The following is a 27159-nucleotide window of genomic DNA, read 5'->3' on the forward strand; positions in this document are numbered from 1 at the left end:
ACAACTCAAGAGGCTAAGAGAGGAGGATTGTAAGTTCAAGGCCAGTCTCAGCAATTTAGGGAAATTCTGTCTCAAAAAATAAATAAAATTAAAAGGGCTGGGGAGTCTTAGACTCTGTCTCAAATAAATAAGTAAATGAATAAATAAATAAGGCTAGGGATGTAACTTGGTAAAGTACCCCTGGGTTCAATCCCCAGTAACATACACACACACACTAAAGAAGATGAAGGAATGGACATGATAAGGCAAGAATGAGACAGTATGAAAAATAACAGGAGGATTAGGAAAATATCCTGAAAAACTTGGAACAGTTTGGCACAACAAAAATTTGTCCCACTTTCAAGACCAGTAGTATTGGGTTGAGATGTCCTGTGTAGAAAATTAAAAGGAATTCAGATGACTTAAATGATTTTGGTTTAAAGAGAGTGATTGAACACATCCATTGACTCCCTCCTAAAATCTTATCGAAATGATTGGGAAAGGATTTAAAAATTAAAATTGTATAAATTCATAAAGAATTAGAGAAAAATAGAAGAGCATCAACAAAGTTTTAGAAGTTGGAATCAGGATGGCATTGAAGTTCTTAGCAATAATATCAGAAACATGTAGACAGTGAAACAGTCCTTTCAAAATTTTTGGAAAAGTAATTTCTAATCTAAAACTCTATTCCCATCCCAAATTATCATTAAGTGCCGGGGGAAATGTAGACAATTTTCAGACATTCATGTTCTCAAAAATTTTACCCACTGCTTTCCCCTTCTCAGGAAGCTTTGTAAAACAAGGAGTAAACCTTTTACATAATTTTTAGAAACTAAGGCAGTGTGATATTGGCTCAGAGGCAATCAATAAGATCAGTGAAACAGTATAAAGGGTCTAGAATCAGACTCTAATGAATTAGGTGTTCTGGCTTTATCTTTATGTTTTCAGGTAGGAGAAAGGATTTCTTAAATATTATAACATTCATAGAGAAAAAATTAACCAATATGAATACCAAAATTTAAAGTTTTTGATAGAATAAAGGATACCATATATGGGTTACAATAAACTAGTAGTAGAAAGAAGGTATTAGAAATAAACTTAACATATAAAGAAGTAAAGCTCAGAATATGTAAAAAACTACTACAAACCAATAAGACTGAGACAAAATCCTGAACAAAAATAGCTAAAGCATAGAAATAGGCAATTCACAAAAGAGGAAATATAAATAGCCAAGAAACACTGTTTTCAGGGAAATAAAAATTAAAATAACAATGAGGTACTATTTTACATGCAAAGATTAGCAAAAAATTAAAATAGCTTATTCATTACAAGTATAAGATTTAAAATGGTTACTCATTATAAGAATGTGGGCAAACAAATTTTATGGAATATAAATTGATTAACCACTTACTTATTCAGGGCAAATTGGGACTAGTACATGGAGAATAAACTAGTAATAGTATGTAAAGTTCAAAATCTGCATACATTAAGGCCCAGGGAATCCAATTTAGCTATGTTTCCCTGGAGAAGCATGCATATACAAGACTTTTAACTGTCACATTGTTTGTAATATTGGAAAATAGTGAACAATTCATGTGACCACCTGTAGGAAAATGGACAATTACATATTCATATGATTTATTTGATATAGGCAGCAGTTCAAATGAACACACTAGATCTAAATGTATAAATATGACTCAATTTCAAATGAGTGGGGTAAGAAAAGTTGCAGAACTGTGAAAACTTCTGTCACATATTCCCAGTAGAGATCAAATAAAGTGATACCTTTCTGTCTTGTTTTTGTTCTCATACTGTAAGCAAGTGTCCTTTTCATCATCTGGTGAGTGTCGTGTTTTTCACATTTTTGTGCTTTTCATTGTTGATTTTGTTACATAAAATGAGTCCTAAGTGTAATGCTGAAGTGCTATCTTATGCTTTTAAGTGTAAGAAAGCCGTCTTGTGCCTTGTATAGAAAATACATGTATGAGATAAGCTTCTTCAGTCCTGGGCAATGATGCTGTTGGCCAAGAGCTCAATATTAATGAATAAAAAATACAGTAAATTAGGGATCTTTAAACAGAAACACACAAAACAAGGTTATGTATTAATCTGTTGCTAAAAATGAGTAGAGGCTGGTAAGATCCTACCCCAGTGTTTCTCCTAGGAACAATGATTCAGTGTTCACTAATTCAGTTTGCAGTAACTCTGAAGAACATAACTATCACTAAAAATGAGAATTGAATTTACTTTCATTGTACTTTATCTGAAATAAACTTTATGTATTTGCTTACTTAGACTTCAAAGCCAGGACCTTATCTGGTTTGGTTCCCTATCACATCCTTAGTGCCTGACATGATTGGCAAATTGTTATTAAATGAATGGAAGGATGGATTAATAATAAGTAAGCAAACAAACATCTGTTGAACTTTTTCTTCTAGTTCTAAACTAGGTTACGAAAAGAAAATCTTGCCAGGCACAGTGGCACACTGGTGCAATCTCAGATACTTGGAAAGCTGAGGCAGGAGGATCTCAAGTTTGAGACCAGCCTCAGCAACTTATTGAGACCCTGTCTCAAAATCAGAAGAAAAAGAAAAAAAAAAAAGCAGAGAGGACTGGGAATATAGCTCAGTGGTAAAGGACCCCTGGGTTTAGTCCTGAGTACCATACACACGCACACAAAATAATAATAATAGAATTTGGAATTTAATTATTTCAGCACATGCCTAAAGCTGTACATATTTGAAAATGTAGGTTTAAAATTTTTTTTTATAATGGAAAATTTCAAACAAACATAAAAACAGAGGTAACAGTAAAATGAATCCTATTTATTTATTTATTTTGGTATTGGGGATTGAACCAAGGGGCACTTAACCACTGAGCCTCATCCCTGGCCCTTTTTATTTTTTATTTGGAGATAGGGTCTCACTAAGTTGCTTGGGGCCTTACTAAATTGTTGTGATCCTCCTGCTTCAGGCTCCCACGTCACTGGGGTTGCAGGCATGCGCCACCTCCCCCAGTCTCATGAGTTTATTTTGAACTTTCTAGAAGAATCCAGTTTTAAAGAAGCTTTCTCCTGACCTACAGGATCAAATGCCTCAATAAGACTATCTTTGGGTAACTCCGGTCTGAGATGTTCAGAAACCCAAGTGTCCACCGGAGGGTAGCAGGTACTTACTGTTAGTCCCAGCCTCTTCTGTCCTGGAAATGGAGCTTCTAAGAGGCTGCCTTGAAGCTTAAAGAACATTGTCAGGTCATCTCCACCTCTACAAATAAAAAAAGAGAAAGAAGTTCCTGGGATGGTGTCTGGAGCATGATTCTAAGAGTCTTTTCAGGGTGTGGAAATCATAATTTACTCCATATTGCATATTGCGTTTGGAGCCCCTATTTGTTTTTTCAAGTCTTTAGCAACAAATCCTATGAAATCAAAAGAGCTTAAGAGCTTGTCTTTAAGAACATCAAAGAAAGCATGAACCACTCTTCTTTCTTTGTTGCTTAGAAGAGGATCAACCCCAAGAATAGAGAGGGTGGTGGCCTCATTAGACAATAAGCCTCTGAGACTTGTTGCAGGGAAAGGAAGCCTGGGCCAGCGCCAGAGAACTTGGCAGGTCAGATTGGAGAAGCCCAAGTGGCCCTTGGAACAGAGTTGGATTCTCCTTTCCTCTTGCTGTCCCTGACTGTTACCTAACATGCTTCACTCCTGCCCTGTAGCTCATGACGGTGTGGTCACCATCTTTACCTTTAAGTGCCAACAATACATTTCAAGCAGACCTAAGACCTTGTCTCCAAACCCAAAGACTTTCCTCCTGTATTCTTACTTCATTTTCTCCTGTTTTAATAAGTAGCCTCACCAGGATTGGACACAGCTGACTTCTAAGGAATAGCCCTCCTTGGAGAAGGTCACCCCATTGCCACTCCCCCAGCTCTGAGGCACCCTTTCGGTCTCCCTCTCCTCCTTTCCCCATGCCCTCCTCTTTCCTTTGCTCTCACCTTTACTTCTTGTCCTTGTTCTTTTTTCTCCCTCCTGCTATGTGCAGTACACATGTGCATGCTCCAGCCATATTAAACTACATTCTTGAGCCTGCTTTCTCTCACCTAGGGGTGATTTTACATGCTTCCCCCCTACTAGGATTCCCTCCAGTGTGTTCCCAAGCACTCAGTTTTATTGGTTTGTTCCCCCACCTGCCCTCTCATTATAGCATCCACTAAACTGTATTATCTGTTTCTTTGTGTTTCCTTTACTGGATTCTAAGTTTCTTAAGTCCCTCTCAAGGGCAGGGACTATTTGCTTAGTATATTTATCCAAAAGCTTGGGCAATTACTGACATAGAATCAACCTCCAGTAAGTTATTTTGTACAAGTGAAGGAGCAGAGCTGAATCTGGCCATCTCTGATTCTTTGCTTGTGGAGATTGGAAAGAAATGTTCTGCAAGGAACCTGGAATTATGGACATTCAATAAATTGTGGCTATAGTGGCTGTTGTCATTCTTCAATGAGTCTTGCTCATGACTGTTCTCTTTGGGGGGTTAAGTCATGCCTTGCACATAATAGACACCTAAGATAGAAGACTGAAATGAATATGTATTTAATAAATTAAATAAGCAGGATATATGATTGGTTAGTCTGTGTTTAATGTAAAATTATGACTATATTGAGGATAAGTTTATTTTCTGTGGGACATAGATTTTGACTTCTTTTTTCAGGCACAGATGCATTTTGTAATGACTGTATTTTTGAGAGAATCCTATGCTTTCTATTGTTTTGAAGATGACAACTTGTTACTTTACTTCTTTTTTTTTTAATATATTGCTAAATGTCTGTCACCTGGAACTGGAAAGAATTTACTAAAATATTTTAAAAAATTAAAAAATTTTGACTACATATGTAGTTGAATTAAAGGCATCATTTAAAAAAAAATCATTTAAAAAAATCCCAGAATATGTATTTATAGGCTAGAATGCCCATGTTAATATTTGATCTGCATGATGAAAAACAAATAAGATATTTACAAACCGTACCTTGTTTTCTTTGTCCTTCACGCCCTGTACCTGGAGCAGCATCTCATTTTCATCAGATTTGAAAGAAGAAGAAAAAATGCCTGTGTTATATCCTGAAATCAAATTTGAGACTTCTAACTTCACCAGAAGTTCCCTGAACACTTATTTTCTTTTTGAGAGTAGTTGGAAGAAAGCAATTTTAGAAACTGAGAAGATGAGGAAAGGTAAATTTATTTTTATTGTTATTTTACCAAAGGAAAAAACTAGAAATAGTGCCTTGAATTTACCTGTTTTTGAAGCAGTCAAAAACACTTTATAATTTCTATGACATTTATATCATGAGTATTAATATGTTGTTCATGAAAAAGAAAATGGAAGCAAATTAAAATGAATTAATGTAATTCTGTGACAGATCAATTTTTTTTGCTTTTTAAAAAATGTATATATGACAACAGAATGCATTACAATTCTTATTACATACATACAGCACATTTTTTCATATCTCTGGTTGTATATATAGTATAATCACAAAATTCCTGTCTTTATACCTTTATTTTGGATAATAATGATCATCCCATTCCACCATCATTAATTACCCCACGCCCCCTCCCTTCCCCGACAGATCAATTTTAGAGAATTCTCTTAGCTGGGGTGTGGTGGTACATTCCTGTTATCCCAGCACCTTGGGAGGCTTAGGTAGGAGGATTGCAAGTTCGAGGCCAGTCTGGGCAACTTAGCAAGACCATATAAAACAAATAATAAAATGTCTGGGAGTGACAGACATTTCAATGGTAGAGCACTTGCCTAACATGTATGAGGCCCTTAGTTCAATCCCAGTACCTCCAAAGAGAAAAAACAATAAAGAATTACTTCTCTCTTGGGGCTGGGGATGTGGCTCAAGCTGTAGCGCGCTCGCCTGGCATGCGTGCGGCCCGGGTTTGATCCTCGGCACCACATACAAACAAAGATGTTGTGTCCGCCGAGAACTAAAAAATAAATATTAAAAATTCTCTCTCTCTATCTCTCTCTCTCCTCTCTCACTCTCTCTTTAAAAAAAAAAAAAGAATTACTTCTCTTCATATTTAATGCATTACTGTCTCTGTTGGATCACACTAATTTTCATAAATAGTGTATCCTTTTAAATATCTCAATTTTTTTTATATTTTAGAACACTCAATTTTTGTTTTATTTTTATTTTTTATTTTTATTTTTTGCTTTGTACCAGGGAATGAACCCTGGGACACTTAACCACTGAGCCACATCCCCAGTCCTTTTTATTTTTTATTTTGAAACAAGGTTTCACTAAGTTGCTTTGGGCCTTACTAAGTTGCCCAGGCTAGTCTTAAACTTGCAAATCCTCCTCAAGCTGCTGGGATATCACTATGCCCAGCAGGACACCAAACCTTTAACAATGTCTTTATGTGTCAGTAAATTCAACCAAAACTTTATTTTGAGTATATTAAATGGAGACTATATTATATTCTACAGTTGCTCAATAAAGACTAGTTTGAGAATGATTGACATATGTATGAATAGCTTCCCCCCTTACCTTTAAGTTACAACTGTTTTTTATTTATTCTGAACTCTGCCTTCAGCTTTATTGATGGACATAAAATTCTTGAAATAGCGAAATTCAGACTACTCAATCATTTCATCCCTTCTAGCTTTGGGTGTGTTGCTATACATACAAATATTTTTATAAGTTTCTCACCAGGTCCCCATTAAAAGTGCTCAGAAAATACTTGATTGACCACTCTCCTACCCCTCAATCTACTGTTGAAAAGTGAATCTGTATTACAGATTTTTAGTCAAAGTATTTTTTCCAAAAGAGGAAAAATCAAAGGTTGTAAAATGGCATTTTGAACTTTCAATGGAATAACTTGTATCTTAAATACTATGTTGCTGCTGGACTTGCTTAGTAGACACATTTACAAAAGCTTAAAGACCACCCAATTTTAAACTTCTTCATCTACCTTTTCCATTTAATACCTTTGTTTTGAATTTTTAAAAATAATTTGACAATCTCTTTGTCCATTGATATGTAAGGTCAGTAGAAGCAGCAATCTGCATAGTGCTGCTATTTATAGATTTGTTATGAAATTTTGTGCAGAGAAAATTAAAATCAATGCCTAAGAGAATTAATTCTTTTATCTCTCATTGCTAACTCAAATGATCATGTACTTCTACCTGTTAATTGTTTGCACAAAATCAGGAAAATGAAAAGATTCAAAGCTGTAGGTAATACCAGACTCTTGAAAGTGCTTTATTTAAATGTTATGCTAATATTCTAGCAGTTCTGATTAAATAAAATAATAAAAAATGTGAACAGTGAGTGGTACTAGAAGTTGAACCCTACATGCTAGGCAAGTGCTTTACCACAAAGCTATATTCCCCAGACCCTTTTATTTTGAGACAGGGTCTCACTAAATTGCCCAGACTGGCTGTAAACTTTCAATTCTTGCGTCTCAGCCTCCCAGATCTCTGGGATTACAGGCATGCTCCACCATGCCCAGCTCTTAATCTAATTTTTACATATATGAATTCTATAGTCTAATTCATAAATATATATTTAATGTTGATGGACCTTTATTTTATTCATTTATTTATATGCTGTGCTGAGATTTGAACCCAATGTCTCACACATGCTAGGCAAGCACTCTACCACTGAGTCACAACCCCAGCCTTTAATCAGTCCCTTATCCTACTATTCTGTATACTCCATGGACAGGAATTGGAAGACATTTTCTTGGTAGAGATACTAGATAAATTACAGTTGCTTAACTTACTTAATGGCTGATTAGATATATTTTATTATGAATTAGAGTTTGTAGTAAAGTAATATACTTTAACCAAGATGATTATGATAATATTTTATATCAGAATACCCCTCAGCATTTGGTCTGGAAGAGTTCAAAGAATGTGTCAAGATGCCATATTTACCAGTATTGCCAACATGCCAAAAGAGTGTAAGTTCAACTCCACTGGAGAATCATAAACAACTGCTACGCACGGACGCCCAGATGCCTACAGTCAGGTAGATTTTGATAGGTAACTTTCTTTTGAGCAATAGTTATTCACAGAAATACTGTTCGATGTAGAGATTTTTTTCTCTTAGTGAATCTCTTTCTTGCCTACTGATTTTTTTTTTTCATAAAGGATTTATGTTTTAAAATCTAAACCATTTTATTCAGATTGACAACAGGCACTTTACTATGTTTTCAAGTGTAACATTGCCAGAAAGGATTAGGGACTTCCTTTGAAAAATCTTGAGTACCCTACCCTAGATCATGCCCATGAGAACATTGAAATACTCAGAAATAAAAAAAGCTAACTCTAACTGAGTGCGGTGGTACACGCCTCTAATTCCAGTAGCTCAGGAGGCTAAGGCAGGAGGATCACAAGTTCAAAGCCAGACTCAGCAATGGCGAAGCACTAAGCAACTCAGTGAGACCCTGTCTCTAAATAAAATACAAAATAGGGCTGGGGATGTGGCTCAGTGGTTGAGTGCCCCTGAGTTTAATCCCCAGTACCAAAAACAAAAACAAAAACAAAAAACAACAACAACAAAAAACCTAACTCAATAGTATTAACAGTTTTCAGTATCTTGAACATAGAACCTGCAATTCAATTCTAGAATGAGGTCTAGTGTGGCACATGACTGTAACCCCAGCCATTTTGGAGGGTGAGTCAGTAGTAGTTCAAGTTCGATGCCAGCCTCAGCAAGTTTGTGAGACCCTGTCTTAAGATAAAAAATAAAAAGGGCTGGGAATGGAACTCGGTGGTAAAGCAAACTGGGGTAAATCCTTAGTAACACACACACACACACACACACACACACACACACCAAAAAAAAGTATTTATGGTATTATAAATTGCAACTTTTTAAATGGGAGGATTTATATTTTCATAGTATCTTCCAGAAATAATGAACTTTAAAGTCATCCAGTTATACATAGCACTGGGGTTTTAGAATATATTTCTTGAGTTTTCCAGCTCTAATATTGTTGTTAGGGACTCTTGAAATAAATTGTGCTAATACAAATAGAAAACTAGAGCATGTTAAAAGTGAAAAGTTGTGATAATATTTATCTAAATTAGGAAAATAAATAAGAGCTTTGGAGAAAAAAGGAAAATAATTATTTGATTATCTACCCATTCTAAAATGTCCATTTTTTACTGTTAGGCATTTTCTTCTATCTTCTTTAGTTTCATGGATTTATTTTAGTTTTGATTTTAGTGTAATTGCAATTCTTTTTTTGCCTTTTTAAAACTTAATGCATTATGTGTTTTTTCATATTACTGAATACTCTTCAAACAACATTATTGGCTACATTATATTCCATTAATATGTCCATGTTTTACCCATTTTGTTTGGTGCTGGGGATTGAACCCAGGGGCGCTTTACCACTGAGCTACATACCCAGCTCTTTTAACTTTATTATTTTTTTAAATTTTGAAATAGGTCTTCACTAAGTTGCTTAGGGTCTCACTAAATTGCTGAAGGTGAACTTGCAATCCTCCTGCCTCAGCCTCCCCAGTCTCTGGGATTACAGCCATTTGCCACCATGCCCGGCTTGGTTTTTAAAATAATACCATAAGTAACAATAATCATATATACAACATTTCTCATCATTTTAAATATTATCTGAAGATAGATTTTCAAGCAATAAAAATATAAAAAACAAAACTACTCTTTCTGAAGTAAGGTTATAAGAAAAGAAGACAGCCTTAGCAATGATGGAAGAGAAATAGTGAATTGTTAGCAGCAGGGTAGTTTGGTGTATCTACAGGGAAGGAGGTTGAGATGCTAAAGATGAGGCACCTTTTGATAATTTTTTTTTTTTTTTTTTTTTTTTTTTTTTTTTTTTGCGGTGCTGGGGATTGAACCCAGGGCCTTGTACATGTGAGGCAAGCATTCTACCAACTGAGCTCCATCCCCAGCCCCATGAGACACCTTTTGAAACATGAGCATAAAACCTATCAAGGACAGTCATTTTACCTCATTACCAAGAACCCAGTCCCTGACCTTTAACTTCTATCATTTCCATCTGTGGACACAGTGCTCTGCCAGTGGCAACAGACTTTGTTCCTGTACAGACCAGTCTTGTATGTTCCTTCATAACACAACACACAGTCATCTTAAAGGAGTGGTAAGCCTGGAAAGCACCCCTGAAAGAGCCCATTCTGTCTCTTTATATAATTTCCATGTGATGTCAATTAACAAGTGGGTTCTGGGGTTAAAGGTGTAGCTCAAGAGGAGAGCACATGCTTTACCATGTCCGAGGCCCTGAGTTCCCTCCCCAGCACCAAAAGTACTCTTAATTATTTTTTTTTATGTGTGTGTGTTTTGTGGTATTGGGGAGGGAACTCTAGTCCTTGGACATGCCAGATAAGTACTCTATCAAGGAGCTTTACCCCCAAGCCCCATTTCTAAACATTTTATGTTGACTCGAGTGTGAATTAATTTAAGCCAACGAAGGATGATCTGAACACATTTTATTCATGTTATGACAAGCTTCCTTTCTATGTAAAGTGGAATTGTGGTGACTAAGTTATAGAATGTACACAAAGTGCTTGCCAAGCATAAATGTTAATTCTTACCCCTACTTCTGACATGCGTGTGTTCATTTTAGCTATTCTAGTGAGAACATGTCAAGTTGCCTGCAAGTATTTTATTCTCCTCTGCACATCGCACAGCGCCCTGTGAAAGAACAATTTTGGCAAAGCAGGAAAGTACTCTTCTTAGTTTGTTTTGTGTACAACTCCTTACCCTCTTTTACTCTCCATATGTGAATATTTGAAATTAAAATCTTTGATAAGAATTGAATTTTTTTTTTCAAATTTCTTTAATGGTGATCAGAAATTTTTGGTGACTCTCACAGCACACTCTGGAAATATAACTGAAAATGGTCATCCTAGAGGTGAAGAGTATTTAAAAGTCCCTGCTGGCTTTTTAAAAATTCTAATTTGTTTCGCTCCTGACTTTTAAAGTTTCATATAGCTATAAGAAGTTGAGAATTCTCATGACCCAGTATCTCATCCATAGCAGATTCAATCATGATGTATTTCCCCTAACAATCACTTATTATCTAGGCCGATTACAGCAGGAACAACAGTTAAATATGACAGAATTCAGACTGCAGTGGCTGATAGGTAAGAAGTACACAAACAAGGAATAGTTGGCATCTGACACATCCAGATATCATGTTACTCTTGATTCTCCTCCTCTTAGTATTTCTTGTGTCATAACAACAAAGTGTTATAGTAAAGATTGTAGGAAAAGTTAGACATGGCACCCATCTACTGGTAAAACTTGCTAGGAAACCCAACACATTGGGTTGGTTCATATCTGCTTCTGATTGGATTAGTTATAATGGAAGGGGTCTCCTTTTTTAACATTTATTTAAGTTCCCTGTGATGTCATTTAACAAGTGAGTTCTGGGGTTGGAGGTGTAGCTTAGTGGTTCAGCACATTCTTTGCATGTACAAGGCCCTGGGTCCGCCTCAACACTGCCCACCTCCCCACAACAGGAAAACCAAAAAAACAAAACAAGTGAATTTTACTGAAAGTGTGTTGTTTACCTGTTATTGTATCCTTTAAAGTTTATATACATGTGACTTTATGATAATATATACTCTTTTAGGGTAAAGAAGACAAAGGGTACATGTGCCATGGTACCACTTCAGGAGAAATCAAAAGGTAAACTGGCTCATCTTTTTTCCCACCAAATGTTTTGTTAGAGTGTCACATACTTATCTTTTTTATTTCCTTTATTATTATTTTTTAATTGATTTGTCTTTGTTTTATTAATGCTCTTTTTAACGTTGTTTATTTATTTCATAAACTTAGAGGATCTTGAGTCCATTATGCACATACATTTATAATCTCAGGACCCTAGGATAGGCCCTCACTTGGACCATGTAGTAGCCTGTAAACTGACCCTGTTTTGAGTTTTTGACCTTTGAAATCCTTTGACTTAAAGCCCTAACACCTTGATCTTTAATCACATTACTGCCTTCTTCAAAAAACAATAGCTTCTCATTACCTGCAGACTTAAGTATGACTTTCTTCGTCTTTCATTGAACCCTTTACCAACTTCCCCTAACTTTCCATTCCAACCTTATCTTCTAATTTTATTTATTTATTTTTTTGTGAATCTTGTTTACTAAAGACATCTCACTACACCAACAGTTTGGGTTACAAAAAACCACTCTTTTTTAGTTTGGGGTTCTTTTTTTTTTTTTTGGTTTGGTACTGGGGATTGAACCGTGGATCACTTAGCTACATCCTCAGCCCTTTTTATTTTGAGACAGGCTTGAACTTCTGAGACTGGCCTTGAATTTGTAATCCTCATGAGTAGTCTCCCAAGTAGCTGGGATTATAGATGTGTACCACTGCAGGAATCTCGAAAGCTACTCTGGAATCAATTTATTCTGAAGTGTACAGTGACTAAGAGGGTTTACAGCACTGTGATATATTTTTGCCATATTCAGAGGGACAGCGCATCCTCTGAAGCTTAAAAATTAGGCATTCTGGGGCTGGGGTTGTGGCTCAGCAGTGGAGCATTCGCCTAGCACTTGCAAGGCCCTGGGTTCGATCCTCAGCACCACATAAAGATAAATAAAATAAAGGTATTGCGTCCAGCTACAACTAAAAAATAAATATTAAAAAATTAGGCATTCTCACCTCCCTGTTTTTGATTTGTTTGATCAGAATTTTATTTTTCAAAAATAGAAACTGGAAAATCTGTTCTCTCAGATTTTCAAGATTGTAAGGAACTTCCTAGAAGTACACTTATGCTTCATTCCTTCCTTTTATATGTGACTGATTTATGACGAAATTATACCAAAGGAACCATACCTGACACATGACATAATGCATATGACTAGCATCTAAGTTCTAGCTATTCCCTGAGGTAATTTTGTCCAAAGTTAATGTTAAAGATTCATGAGCCATACAGTTAAAACTTTTCCATTAAAAAAAATGTGGGGGTCTTTTGTTGATTATTGTCTAAGCCAGGGATTTCATTTTTAATTTTTTTGGGGGGAGGGTTACTAGATTTTGAACTCGTGGCATTCAACCACCGAGCCACATCCCCAGCCCTTTTTATTTATTCATTTATTTATTTATTTTTAATTTAGAGACAGGGTCTCACTGAATTGCTTAGTGCGTCACTTTTGCTAAGGTTGGCTTTGAACTTCTGATCTTTCTGCTTCAGCCTCCCAAGCCACTGGGATTATAGGTGTTTGCCATCACGCCAGGCTTAAGCCAGGGATTTTAAACAGTGATAGTATTAACATTTTGAACTAGATAGTTCTTTATTGTGAGCCATGTCTTGTGCATTGTAGAATGTTTAGAAGCATCCACAGCCTCTACCCACTGTACGCCCCGGCACCCACAGCTGTGAAAAATAAAACAAAAAAAAAAGTCTCTAGATATTGAAAAACAATAACAAACAAAAAAAAGTGCAGCAAAATCCCCTTCAGTTGAGAAACACTGGTCTAAGCATGGCACCCACAGCATTACGTTATTTACTTTTTGTCTTTCAGGCTATCAAATGATCTATCCTTTATCCAAATGCACTAAATATTTCCTTCCCAGACTTTCAAACCCTTTCTATTTATTTATTTTTGTGGTAATGGGAATTGAACCCAAGGACATTTAACACAGGGACAGGGTCTCATTAAATTGCAGAGGTTGGCTTTGAATAAAATAAAGGTATTGTGTTCAGCTACAACTGAAAAATAAATATTAAAAAATTAGGCATTCTCACCTCTCTGTTTTTGATATGTTTGATATGTTTGTCCTTCCTCAGGTTCCTGAGTAGCTGACATTATAGGCGTGTGCCACCACACCCAGCTTTATTTTTAACATAACCATGGTTGTCATCTTCTAGTGCATTCAACACTTAAAACAACAACAAAAACTGAAATTGTAAGGCTTCTGTTGACGAGGTTGGTAACAGAATTGACAGTAGCTTTGTGAGTACATCTATGGAAGTTCATAAGGTTACATGCTCATAAAATTTTCCTTGGCTATTTCCTTACTCTGGATTTCCATAAGCCATAAAAACTTCTGTTATCAACAGGAGGCATAAAAGAAAAATAAGAATGTTAATCGGAACAAAAGACATGTGTTTTGCATCTTGGCCCAAACAAACATTTGTTTGCCTATTTTCCAAAAGACCAACTTTATGGCTCTTTCAACTTTATGGCTCTTTGAGAATGGGTGTGAATATATGGGCCTTTTCAAAATCCATACGTTATAACCTAATACCTAATGTGATGATGACAGGAGGAGCTGGCACTTTGGGGGAATGATTGTCACGAGGATCTTGCTCTCAGGAGTAGATTAGTGCTCTTATTAAAAGAGGTTGAAGGATCACCTTCCATTTCCATGCGATTTCCCTTCTCACTTCCTTTCCCTCCCACCTCTCACCCCTGTTAATGTAAATCTTCTTCTCAAGTTCTTCGTCCCTACCCTGTCCTTGTTTCCTCCCCTTATATCAGACAGCAGAATACATCAGACACTAGAAAGGCAATATGTCAATCAATGGAAGGGTAACTGATGTGATACAGCAATCTATATACGGGGTAAAATTGGGAGTTCATAACCCACTTGAATCAAACTGTGAAATATGATGTATTAAGAACTATGTAATGTATTGAACGACCAACAATAAAAAAAAAAAAAAGAGGTTGAAGGGAGCACCCTAGTGCCCTCCTAGCCCTTCACCCTTTTGAGAACTCAGCATTCATCCCCTTTTGGCCTTCCCCACTCTGCCATGTGAGGACATAGCAATAAAGCTCCATCCTGGAAGCAAAGAGTAGGCCTTCAAGTGACCCATTCTGCCAGCATTTGATCTTGGACTTCCCAACCTCTGGAACACTGAGAAATAAACTTCTGTTCTATCAGTTATCCAGCCTGCATTATTTTGGTGTAGCAGCAGGAACAGAACCACAGGTACTCTGTCTTACTTAACTTTGTACCCCTGCAGTACCTATGTAAGGTTCTGCAACAAATATACTTGCTGAAAATTATTTTCTTCAGAGACATACAAGAAGGCAGTTAATTTTTTCACCAAACATGAATTAAGTATTGATCATATGTCAGGTATTGTTCTAGTTACTAAGCCTTGAGGATACATCCCTGAACAAAGATTCCTGCCCTTGTGAAGTGTATATTCTAGTAAGAAAATATAGCCCACAAACACTTGATACAATCAGCAAGTTCATTATGTAGCATGTTAGAAATTAAGCACAGCCTGGCACAGTGATGCACACCTGTAATCCCAGCTACTGAGACAGGAAGATGGCAAGTTTGGAAACAAAATTTAAAAAGGGCCGGGGATATAGCTCAGAGGCAGAATGTTCCTGAGTTCAATCCCCAATAGCACACACACAAAAAAAATTAGGCATGATAGAAACAATAAAAATAGAGCAAAGTAAGGAAAATTATGGGATATAGTTAAAGGAGGCATATATATATATATATATATATATATATATATATATATATATATATTTCCCCTCATTTTTTATTTTAGAGAGGCATTTATAAATTCATATTCAAAGAGAATTGGAAATGTATGTACTTGGATTCTTCGTATTATTTAATTTTACCAATGTTTTATACTTAGGACTTCATAAAGAAAATAGGTTGACTATACCAAAGTATGTAATTATAGTTTGAGGACATTTCTCAGATTAGTGAGTGAAAATAATTTTCTGTAACTTGGGAGAATGACTTCTTCCTGATTAAAAATATTTTAACTGTTCCCTTCCAAAATATCAAAAGTGTTACCCCCACGTAGTTCTTATTTGATGGATGAATGAGAAATAAGGACTCTTTATTTGTTGGGATTTGATAAATTTCATAGGAACATTGTCCTAATTATTGAGGTTTGGCACCTTCCCCTAGTAGTACCTGAATTAAGAGGAAACATCAATGTTGATGGGCTAACTAGTGTTTTGTTGTTGGTGGTGGTTTTGTGTGTATGTGTATGTGTGTAAATTCCTCTTTATTTTAAAAAGTTTTAATTTTCTTTTTTTATTTATTCTCTTTAGTTATATATGACAACAGAATCCATTCTGATATAATCACACAAGCATCTTATTCTAGTTTCCATTCTTATGGATGTACACAGTGGTGGGATTCACTGTCTTGTTTTCATATATGTACATGGGGAAACAATGTCAGTTTCATTCCCCTGTCTTTCCTGTTCCTATCTCCCTCTCTTCCCTCCATTCCCCATTGTCTAATCTACTGCACTTCTTTTCTTCCCCTCCCTCTCCCCCCATTGTGGATTAGCTTCCACTTATCAGAGAAAACATTCAAGTTTGGTTTTTGAGACTGGCTTACTTGGCTTAGCATGATAGTCTCCAGATCCATCCATTTGCTGGCAAATGGCATCAAGTTTTTCTTCTTTATGGCTGAGTGTTTTAGTCAACTTTTTTGCTGCTGTGACTAGAAGACCCGACCAGAACAAATTTAGAGGAGGAAAAGTTGACTTGAGGGCTCATGGTTTCAGAGGTCTCAGTCCATAGAAGGCTGCTCCATTCCTTGGGGCTTGAGATGAAGCAGAACAACATGGCAGAATAATGTGGCAGAGTGAGGCATCTCACAGTATGATAAGAAAGCAGAGAGAGATTCTGCTGGCCAGATACAAAATATATTCCCCCAAAGCCACACTAGTAATGCCCACCTCCTCCATCCATGACCTACCAGCCTTCAGTTACCACTCATGAATCCCTATCAGGAGATTAACTCACTGATTGGGTTAAGGCTCTTACAACCCAATTATTTTTCATCCCAACCTTTTTGCATTGTGTCACACATGAGCTTTTGGGGGACACCTCACATCCAAACCATAACACTGAGTAATATTCCATATAAATATATCCATTCATCTATTGAAGGGCACCTAGGTTGATTCCATAGTTTAGCTATTGTGAATTGAACTGCTATAGAATCGATGTAGCTGTGCACTATAGTATGCTTATTTTAAGCCTTTGGATATATACCAAGGAGTGGGATAACTTAGTCAAATGGTGGTTCCATTCCAAGTTTTTTTTTATTATATTTTTTTGTTTCAATTGACCTTTTATTTTATTTACTTATATGTGGTGCTGAGAATTGAACCCAGTGCCTCACACATGCTAGGAAGGCACTCTGCCACTGAGCCACAACCTCAGCCTGCCATTCTAAGTTTTTTGAGGAATCTCCATGCTGCTTTCCACAGATTTGCAGTCCCACCAAATGTGTTCTTCTTTTTTTTTTTTAAATGGGAAGAGCTCTTTAATGCAACCACAATAATATTTTCACAGCAGAAGTAATCACAGATAATTCCTTAATCCCATATGCTCAGTCAATACACAGATTTTTCTAATTGTTTCAAATTAATTTTATAGTTTTAAATATAAATAAATCTGGTTCATACTAGGAGCATCCATTGCAACCACATGTGTTCTTGATCATTGTCTTTCTGATTGGAGGGAGATGGAACCTCAGTGTAGTTTTAATTTACATTTCTCTAATTGCTAGAGATGTTGAACTTTTTTATTTATTTGTTGACCAACATATTTCTTCTTTTATGAAGTGTCTGTTAATTTCCTTAGCCCATTTATTGATTGGGTTATTTGGTTTTCTTTTGTTGTCAAGTTTTTTGAGTTCTTTAAATATCCTGAAAATTAATGCTGTATCTCAGGTGCAGGTAGCAAAGATTTTCTCCCATTTTGTAGGCTCTCTTCACTTTCTTGATTGTTTTCTTTGCTGTGAATAAGCTTTCTAGTTTGATGCCATCCCACTTATTGATTATTGATTTTATTTCTTGCACTTTAAGGGTCTCATTAAGAAAGTCAGTTCCCGTGCCAACGTGTTGGAGTGTTGGGCCTACCTTTTCTTTTAATATGTGCAGGGTCTCTGGTCAATATCTAGGTCCTTGATTTACCTAGAGCTGTGTTTTGTGCAGGTGAGAGACAGTGGTTAAGTTTAATTTGCTGCATATGGATTTCCAGTTTTACCAGTACCATTTGTTGAGAGAGGCAATCTTTTCTCCAATGTATGTTATTAGCACCTTTGTGCTAAACCTTAATATGAAAATCTTTGTAACTTCTCAAAGTATCTGTGGATGAGCCAAGTTTGTTTCTGCACCTTCTACTCGCTTCTATTAGTCTTCTTGCCTGTTTTGGTGCCAATACCATGCTGCTTTTGTTACTATAGCTCTATAGTATAATTTTAAATTTGGTATTGTGATGCAACTTACTTCATTTTTTTAGCTAGGGAGTGCTTCGGTTATTATGAGCCTCTTGTATTTCCAGATGAATTTTATGAGTGCTTTTTCTACTTCCATGAAGAACATTATTAGAATTTTGATGGGAATTGCATTGAATCTGTATAGTGCTTTTGGTAATATGGCCATTTTGACAATATTAATTCTACCTAGCTAAGAACTTGGGGCAGGGGGTCTTTCCATCTTCTGAGGTCTTCCTCAATTTCTTTATTTAGTGTTCTGTAATTTTTATTATAAAGATCTTTCACCTGTTTTGTGAGATTGATTGCCACATTTTTTATTTTTATTTTTTGAGGCTATTGCAAATGAGATGGTTTTCCTAATTTCTCTTTCAGCTGATTTGTCATTGGAGTATAGGAATGCAACTGATTCATGAGTGTTAATTTTGTATCCCGCTATTTTGCTGAATTCCATTTATGAGTTCTAGAGGTTTTCTGGTAAAGTTTTTTGGATCTTCTAAATACAGGATCATGTCATTGGCAAACAGAGCTAGTTTTAGCTTTTCTTTTCCTATTGATATCCTTTTATTTCATTCTTTTGCCTAATTACTTTGGCTAGGGACTTGGGGAATATGTTAAATAGAAGTGGTAAAAGTAAGCATCCCTGTCTTATTCCTGGTTTTAGAGGGAATGCTTTCAGTTTTTCTCTATTTAGAATGACATTGGCCTTGAGTTTGTCATGTATTGTTTTTACAATGTTGAATGTTCAGGTATGATCCTTTTATTCCTGTTTTTTTGAGTGTTTTAATCATAAATGGATGCTACATTTTGTTAATGCTTTTTCTGCATCTATTGACATAATAATGTGATTCTTGTCTTTAAGACTATTGAAGTGCTGAATTACATTTATTGATTTTTTTTTTTTTGAGGTGCTGGGGATCGAACCCTGGGCTTTAGGAATGCCAGGCAGGCAAATCCTTTTCCACTGAGCCACATTCTAACTTACAATCTAACTTACAGCTTTAAATAGGGTCATGAGGGTAGGTATAATTGAGAAGATAATGTTTGAGAAAAAAACTTGAAAGAGGTAAGGGAGTTAAGTTATTCTGGTAGGTCCAGAAAACGCCCCAAGACAGGATGGTGCCTGGCCTGTTGGAAGAACATTAGGAGTCTAGCTTAGCTAAGGAGTAGAAGATGAGATAGGAGAAACAACGGGATCTCTAGTCATGTAGGACCTTAGAAAGGACCTTGAATGTGACTCTGATTGAAATGAGGAGCCATTGAATGATTTTATCAAAAGAATGATTTCAATGTGGTCTAAGTTTTAAAAAGATCACTATGGCAACTGCCATCTATTTCAATAGCTATTCTTTTTTTAAAATGACCTTGAAAATTCCTACTTTTAACTCTGATGGAAGGAATAGCTTGTATTAGAACAACTTTACCAGCAGACGACTTGAGAGGCCAAAATCCTGAAGGAATAACCAAAGAGAAGTGAGCCAAAATTCCTCAAGCATATTTCCTTCTACCTAGAAGAAAATCAATTTATCTCTAGAGTAATATAAAATGAACTATATCCTTGAAGGCAATCGCACAGAGTGTCTAATATTTAATTAATATTTACCAGACAGGCTTCTTTTGGGAGACCACATAGCCCTAAGGTTATCTGAAGAATTTGACCCAAACATGGATATCAGATCAAATCACACAATTTATGTCAACCATACGAATAACAAAAATCTTTTTAATAAAAAGAATTGAAGAGTTTCCTATATGCCCAATTTTCTCAGTTTGGGCATATGGTAGATGCTGTGGCTTTAAAGGCCATAAGATGAGAGAACTTTTTTTTCCCATATAACAAATATGCATTGTTATATTTAAGCAGCTGGGCTCATCTGCAAATACTTCTAGACAGTTACAAAGATTTTCATTTTATGGTAAACCAATGTAAACCAGCATGTGAAAACAGATTCTGATATATGTCTAAACTGCATGACACTTTTGCCGGCAAAGAAAAGAAATAAGCCAAAACCGTGGAACAGACTGCAACAATTGCAAACAAAAAGCCTGATCAGGGAACCCCAAATCCAGCAAATCCCCAAAGAAATTCCACACCAAGTCCTCACATCCCTGATTACCCTCCAAACTACTGACCTATGAGAGAATGTTATTCATGCCGTTGAATCAGGTCCCTTGTTTTAGGGAAGTTTGACTGGTACTTGGGAGGCATGGCATTACTTTTGTCAAATTTGGAAAGGATGCTTTATAAGGTGTTGCAATCACACCATTCCATGCCATGAAGATAACCTATGCCAAGAAATAACATTTGGGATAGTCATGTTAAGTGGACATGGTGTTATCTATGGTATGTGTTTTGAAAACATTTGGTCAAATCATTTTAAAATGGTTGGAGGCGGGGGGAGAAGTTAAGTGAAATGTTTGTGAAGGACATAAAAATCATAGAGTCTTCTTCTAGCTTTAGTGAACTATGAAATATGAAGGCCTTAATTTTGTACACTAAAGTTTTCTTTGATTTATTAAAAAAAAAGTTACCAGAGAGAAGAGGGACAACAACCAAGAGAAGGAACAGACAACAGAGGCAGACCTACAAATGATCCAAACGTCTTAGTCTGTTTGGGCTGTTATCACAAACTAGTATAAACTGGGGATCTTATAAAAAACAGAAATTTATTTATTTAGTGTTTCTGTATATTTAGCTCTAAAAAGTAAATGTAATCTGTACCTGAATGACCAACTGCCTAACTAAAATTCCATTATGGAAGAAGGAGTAGAAAGGGGAATTTAGTTTGCTACCCTAATTTTTTTTTTTTTTTTTTAGCATTGGGGATTTTACCTAGAGTGCTTATCCAATGAACCACATACTCAGCCCTTTCTGAGATGGGGTCTCACTAAGTGACTTAAGGCTTCACTAAATTTCTGAGGCTGGCCTTGAACTTGTAATCCTCTTTCTTCAGCCTCCCAAATTGCTGGGATTATATGTGTACATCACCACACCTTGCCACAATTCTTTTTGAACTAAAATTTTTAACTTTCTATTTCAAGTATTTAGAAATATAGTTATTTTTTTGGTAGTTTGATCTTTTCGCCATTCACCAGGCTGAAATTCTTTTGTTTTTTTTTGTCATTAATATATAGATTATTTTGGATTACCTATGCAGATTATCATAGTCATTTCTCAGTAATGTCAGTTTTGTTTCTTCCTTTCTGAATCCTAAACCTTAGTTTTCTTATCTCACTAATCTGGCAAGAACCACCAATATAATGCAAAATAGAAAGGAATAGTAGGCATCTTTGATTCATTTCTGATTTTCAAAGGGACTTCCCTTAATATCTCCTCCATAAGAATAATGTTAGTTACAGGGTTTAAAATTTTTTTTTCTTTTGAATACCCAGGATTGAATTCAGAGGCATTCAACCACTGAGCCACATCCCCAGCCCTATTTTGTATTTTATTTAGAGACAGGGTCTCACTGAGTTGCTTCACCTTGCTTTTGCTGAGTCTGGCTTTGAACTTGAGATTCTCCTGTCTCAGCCACTGGGATTACAGGTGTGCTCCACTGAGCCTGGCTTAGTTACAGGTTTGAGTAGTTATCCTTTAGGAAGTTAAAGAAGTCCCCTTTAATTTTCTAAGATTTTTTTCCATAAATGAGAGTTAAAATTTTATCAAATATTTTTCCTGGATAGATTGAAGTGATGATCTGATTTTTTTTTCACTTGAAAAATACCATGTATAGATTATATGATGCTAAGTGGCTCTTGCCTTCTGGGGGTCATCCAGTTTAGGCATGATTGCTATCTTTTTATGTACTTCCATATTAAATTACCTAATAATTCATTTGGAATTTTAATAAAATCCCTGTTTTAAAAATGTATTTATTGGGCTGGGATTGTGGCTCAGTGGTAGAGTGCTCACCTAGCATCGGCGGGACCCGGGTTCGATCCTCAGCACCATATAAAAATAAAGGCATTGTGTTGTGTCCAAATACACCTAAAAAAAAAAAAAGAAAAAGATTTGTTTAAAAAAATAGAATTATTTATTTATTTTAATTAGGTATATATGACAGCAGAATGCCTTTTGATTCATTGTAAAACAACTGCAGCACAATTTTACATTTCTTGGTTATACACAATACAATGCCGCACCATATGTGTAGTCATACATGTACCTAGAGTAATGATGTCCATCTCATCCACCATCTTTCCTACCCCCATTTCCCCTCCCCACCCCACCCTTCCCTTTGCCCCATCAAAGTTCCTCCATTTTCCCAATGTTCCTCCCCCCCCATTATGCGTCAGCATCTACTTATCAGAACATTCGGCCTTTGGTTTGGGGGGATTGACTTACTTAGAATGATATTCTCCAACTCCATCCATTTACCTGCAAATGCCATAATGGAACCACCATTTGACCCAGCTATCCCACTCCTCGGTCTATACCCAAAGGACTTAAAATCAGCATACTATAGTAATGCAGCCACATCAATGTTTATAGAAGCTCAATTCACAATTCATAAGCTGTGAAAGCAACCTAGATGCCCTTCAATAGATGAATGGATAAAGAAACTGTGGTTTATAAACATAATGGAATATTACTCAACATTAAAAGGGAATTAAAAATCCCTTTTTAAGAATGAGACTGCCACTCATTTTCCTTTTGGTCCTGTTCTTATCTGAATTCAATGTCAAGATGATAATGGCTTCATGGAATGAACTGGAGAGTATTCTCTCTCTTTCTGTTCTCTGAAGGATTTGACCTAAACTCGAAACGATCTCTATGTTGAAACTCTGATAGATTTATTTGTAAAATTATTTGGGTTACTTGTTTTCTTTGTGGGAATCATTTAATATTTATTCAGTAATTTTAATTTTAGGACTCAATGCATTCTATTCTTTCAATCAGTTTTGGTAAGTTATATTTTCAAGAAACTTCTGCCTTTATCTCAGTTTTTAAATTTATTGACCCAAAAGTTACTCTTTGCTCTAGCTGTATTTCTGTCCCTCTTTTCCTAATATTAGGTATTTGCACCTTCTTTTCTTTTTCCCCTTAATTACTTTTGCCAGAAGCATTTTTTTTTTCATTCGACTTTTCAATGAAAACTTTTGTCACTTTAAATTCTAACTTTGGTTTCTATTTCACTGATTTTCCCTCTTTCCTATATTATATTTTTTTTCTTCTATGCTGTTTGGGTTTGTTCTTTGGGCTTATTTTATTCTTTTTCTAACATGTATCTTAGGCTTATACATTTTCAACCTTCAATTCATATGTGTGTGTGTGTGTGTGTGTGTGTGTGTGTGTGTGGAGAGAGAGAGAGAGAGAGAGAGAGAGAGTTTTTTTGTTTGTTTTTCTCTCTGTGTGTGTGTGTGTGTGTGTGTGTGTTACCAGGGATTGAACCCAGGGGCACTCAATCACTGAGCTACATCTCAGCCCTTTTTATATTTTATTTAATTTTTATATGAATAGGAACTTTTAAAATTTTGTTCTAATTAGTTATGCATAATAGAATATATTTTGATGTATTCTACATATATGGAGTATAACTTCTCATTTTTTTGATTATACATAACATAGGATTACATTGGTTGTGTAATCATATACGCACATAGGATATTGTCTGATTATTTCTATTATCTTTCCTATTCCCGTTCCCCCTCCCCTGCCTTCATTCCCCTTGGTCTAATCCAAAGTACTTCTATTCTTCTCTAAACCCTCTCCCATTGTGAATTAGCATCTATATATCAAAGAAAACATTTGGCCTTTGATTTGATTGGTTTATTTCACTTAGCATAATATCTTCCAGCTCCATCCCTTTACAGGCAAATGCCATCATTTTATTCTTCTTTATGGCTGAGTGATATTCTATTGTGTATATGAACCACATTTTCTTTATCCATTCATTTGTTGAAGGGCATCTAGGTTGATTCCATAGTTTAGCTATTGTAAATTGAGCTGCTATAAACACTGATGTGGCTATGTCACTGTAGTATATTGATTTTAAGTCCTTTGGGTATAAACTGAGGAGTGGGATAGCTGGGTCAAATGGTGGTTCCATTCCAAGTTTTCTGAGGTATCTCCATACTGCTTTCCATAGTGGTTGCACCAATTTGTAGTGCCACCAGCAATGTGTGAGTGTGCCTTTTCCTCCATGTCCTTGCCAACATTTATTGTTACTTGTATTCTTGATAATTGCCATTCTGACTGGAGTGAGATGAAATCTCAGTGTGGTTTTAATTTGCATTTTTCTAGTTGCTAGAGATGTTGAACATTTTTTTCATATATTTGCTGATCAATAGTATTTCTTCTTTTGTGAAGTGTCTGTTGAGTTCCTTAGCCCATTTATTGATTGGGTTATTTGGTTTTTTTGGCATTAAGTTTTTTGAGTTCTTATATTTTATTTTGAGAGGGGGTCTCACTAAGTTGCTGAGACTTTCGTGAAATTGCCAAGGCTGGCCAGGAATTTGCAATCCTCCTTCCTCAGCCTCCTGAGTTGCTGGGATTACAGGTGTGTCCCATCCCACCCAACCCTGATTGTATTCTTATGGTTTATCTCTCTCTCATTCTCAGCTTCCCATTTGTTTGTTTGAAGCAAAACAAACAAACAAAAACAATTGCATTGGAGAACTGAAAATCTCTTTTTACACTTGAAACTATTCAAGGTGAAGTTACATAATGGTATTTTAAAGAAACATGGCACATTGATAATCTCAGTGACTCAGGAGGTTCACGCAGGAGAATTACAATAGAGACCCTAAGCAACTCAGTAAGACCCTGTCTCAAAAATAAAGCTGGGCACAGTGGTGCATGCCTGTAATCTTATTAATTGGGAGGCTGTGGCAGGTTCTCAAATAAAAGACAAAAGGGACTGGGACTATAATTCAGTAATAAAGTGCCCCTATGTTCAATCTTGATACAAAAGAAAAGAAATGGAAAGAAAAAAGAAAGAAGAAAAAGTAAATTAAAAGTAAAAAGGGTTGGGGATGTAGCTTTGTGATAAAGTGCCTCTGGTTTAATTCCCAGTACCTAAATGAATATGGGTCAGTATATTATTTTCAAAGACCAATCTGTTTCTCAATAGAAGTATTTCTACATATTTACGTATTTAAGGCAATATATAGTGACTATGTGGGAACTTTGAGTTTAATGGTTCTGTGATGAAACCCTGCTGATGGAGTCCCTAGGTATGTGCCCGTGGACAAGTTGGGTGGCCTCCCTAAATCACTTCTTAAAGATCTGGAATCTGGGATAATACTACTTACTACTACTTTATTGTGTTGTTGTATTGATAAAATAGTTGTAAACTTGACATAGATAATTCAATAAGTGCCATTATTATTACTACTATTCCATAATAGATGCTTGATTAGTGCCGCAGTCTGGCTGGGCACAAAATCACGAGCCACCATACACCTTGTAGATTCAAACAGCAACTCTTTATTTCCGAACTCACACTGGCACTCTACACGCACGTTCTGGGGAAAATCCACACTTCCACTGGGCTCTGCATCCCCAAATACTCTCTGAATCCCGCGAGAACTCAATGGGAACTCAAGGAGCGGGTGGGTGCTTGAGGCAGCAGGATACACCCTATTCCCAGCAGGGTCCACCGTAACCCTGGAACCGCCCTAAACCCAAGGAGCAGGATACTCCCTATTCCCAGCAGGATACACCCTAAACCTGGACCCACCCTAATCCAGCAGGATCCTCCCTAAACCCGGATCCACCCTGGTCCTTGAGCAGGGTCACCTTTCATGCAATGTCACTGCAAATGACCTGGGTCCAAGGGAAGCCCATTTCTACAATGGAGAGTCCTTCCTCTAAGCAATATGGCTACCCCAATATGGCTGACAAGGAAATTGCCATGCATCATTCTTATTTAGCTATGGCTCTCAGCAGATTAGTATTTTTTTCACCTACATGAATGATTTATTTAACTATATAACTTTGCTATATTACTTTACTTAGCATTTATGAGAAACTATTTTATTTGGAGAAAATAACTTGATGAATGTGTAAGATATGAAACAGGTATTTCTTTATGGAGACTGTGCTTTTACTTTGGAATAAATTCCACAGCCATCCTGTGTTTTAAGAAGCATGATACAATCCAGGCTTGGGAGTGCACACCTGTAATCCCAGCAGTTTGTGAGGTTGAGGCAGGAGGATCACAAGTTCAAAGCCAACCTCAGTAAAAGCAAGGCGCTAAGCTACTCAGTGAGACCCTGTCACTAAATAAAATACAAAATAGAGCTGGAATATGGTTCAGTGGTCGAGTGCTCCTGAGTTCAAGCCCTGGTAACTGCGCCCTCCCAAAAGAAGCATGATACAGACTTAGAAATAGTTTTAGATAATTAAATAGAAATATTATTATTATTTTGCAAAAATATAGGGATTGAACCCAGAGGCATGCTAATGCTGAGCTGCATCCCAAGCCCCTTTTATTTTTTTCTTTTGAGACAAGGTCTTCAATAAGTTGCTGAAGCTGGCCTCAAATTTGCAACCCTCCTTCCTTAGCCTCCCAAGTCTCTGGGATTACAGGCATGTGCCACCATGCCCAGGCAAATGCATTATTTTTTAATTAAATATTTTTTATGTGACTTACCATCATAGTCACAGATATTGTGGGAAGTAAGGCATTGGCATTTCTAACTCAAAGTATATATTATGTGAAGATCTAATAGTGTTTTATGGTCACTGTGAAATCACTATTTTACTCGCAATTTTTTGTAAACTGATTGATTATGCGTGCAAACTTAATTTAATTTGAAAAGCTGATTTTCTCCCCCACAGATTCTAATTTCAGTGACCCTGTTACTGGAGCACCAGTTCAGTACTTACAAAGACTTTCCAAAATGGCTCTTTTGGAGTTTAATACCATTCGTCAGGAAACAAGTAAAAAATCAAAAAAAGGCAAGAAGCGAGAGTTACGAGACTGCTGA

General features: G+C 36.2%; 1 protein-coding gene and 1 pseudogene across 1 annotated transcript; both read left to right on the forward strand.

Annotated features, from left to right (window-relative positions):
- Positions 1 to 5070: 5070 nt before the first annotated feature.
- C7H8orf89 (chromosome 7 C8orf89 homolog) lies at positions 5071 to 27159 on the forward strand. Its single transcript, XM_026397318.1, has 4 exons — positions 5071 to 5197; positions 7866 to 8007; positions 11618 to 11673; positions 27011 to 27159. Exons 1-4 carry the CDS (start codon positions 5071 to 5073, stop codon positions 27157 to 27159), a joined length of 474 nt encoding a protein of 157 aa, XP_026253103.1.
- Positions 19891 to 20527, forward strand: LOC113188815 (U2 small nuclear ribonucleoprotein B'' pseudogene; annotated as a pseudogene).

Source organism: Urocitellus parryii, chromosome 7 (genome assembly GCF_045843805.1).
Source record: "Urocitellus parryii isolate mUroPar1 chromosome 7, mUroPar1.hap1, whole genome shotgun sequence".
NCBI classification, from domain to species: Eukaryota; Metazoa; Chordata; class Mammalia; order Rodentia; family Sciuridae; genus Urocitellus; species Urocitellus parryii.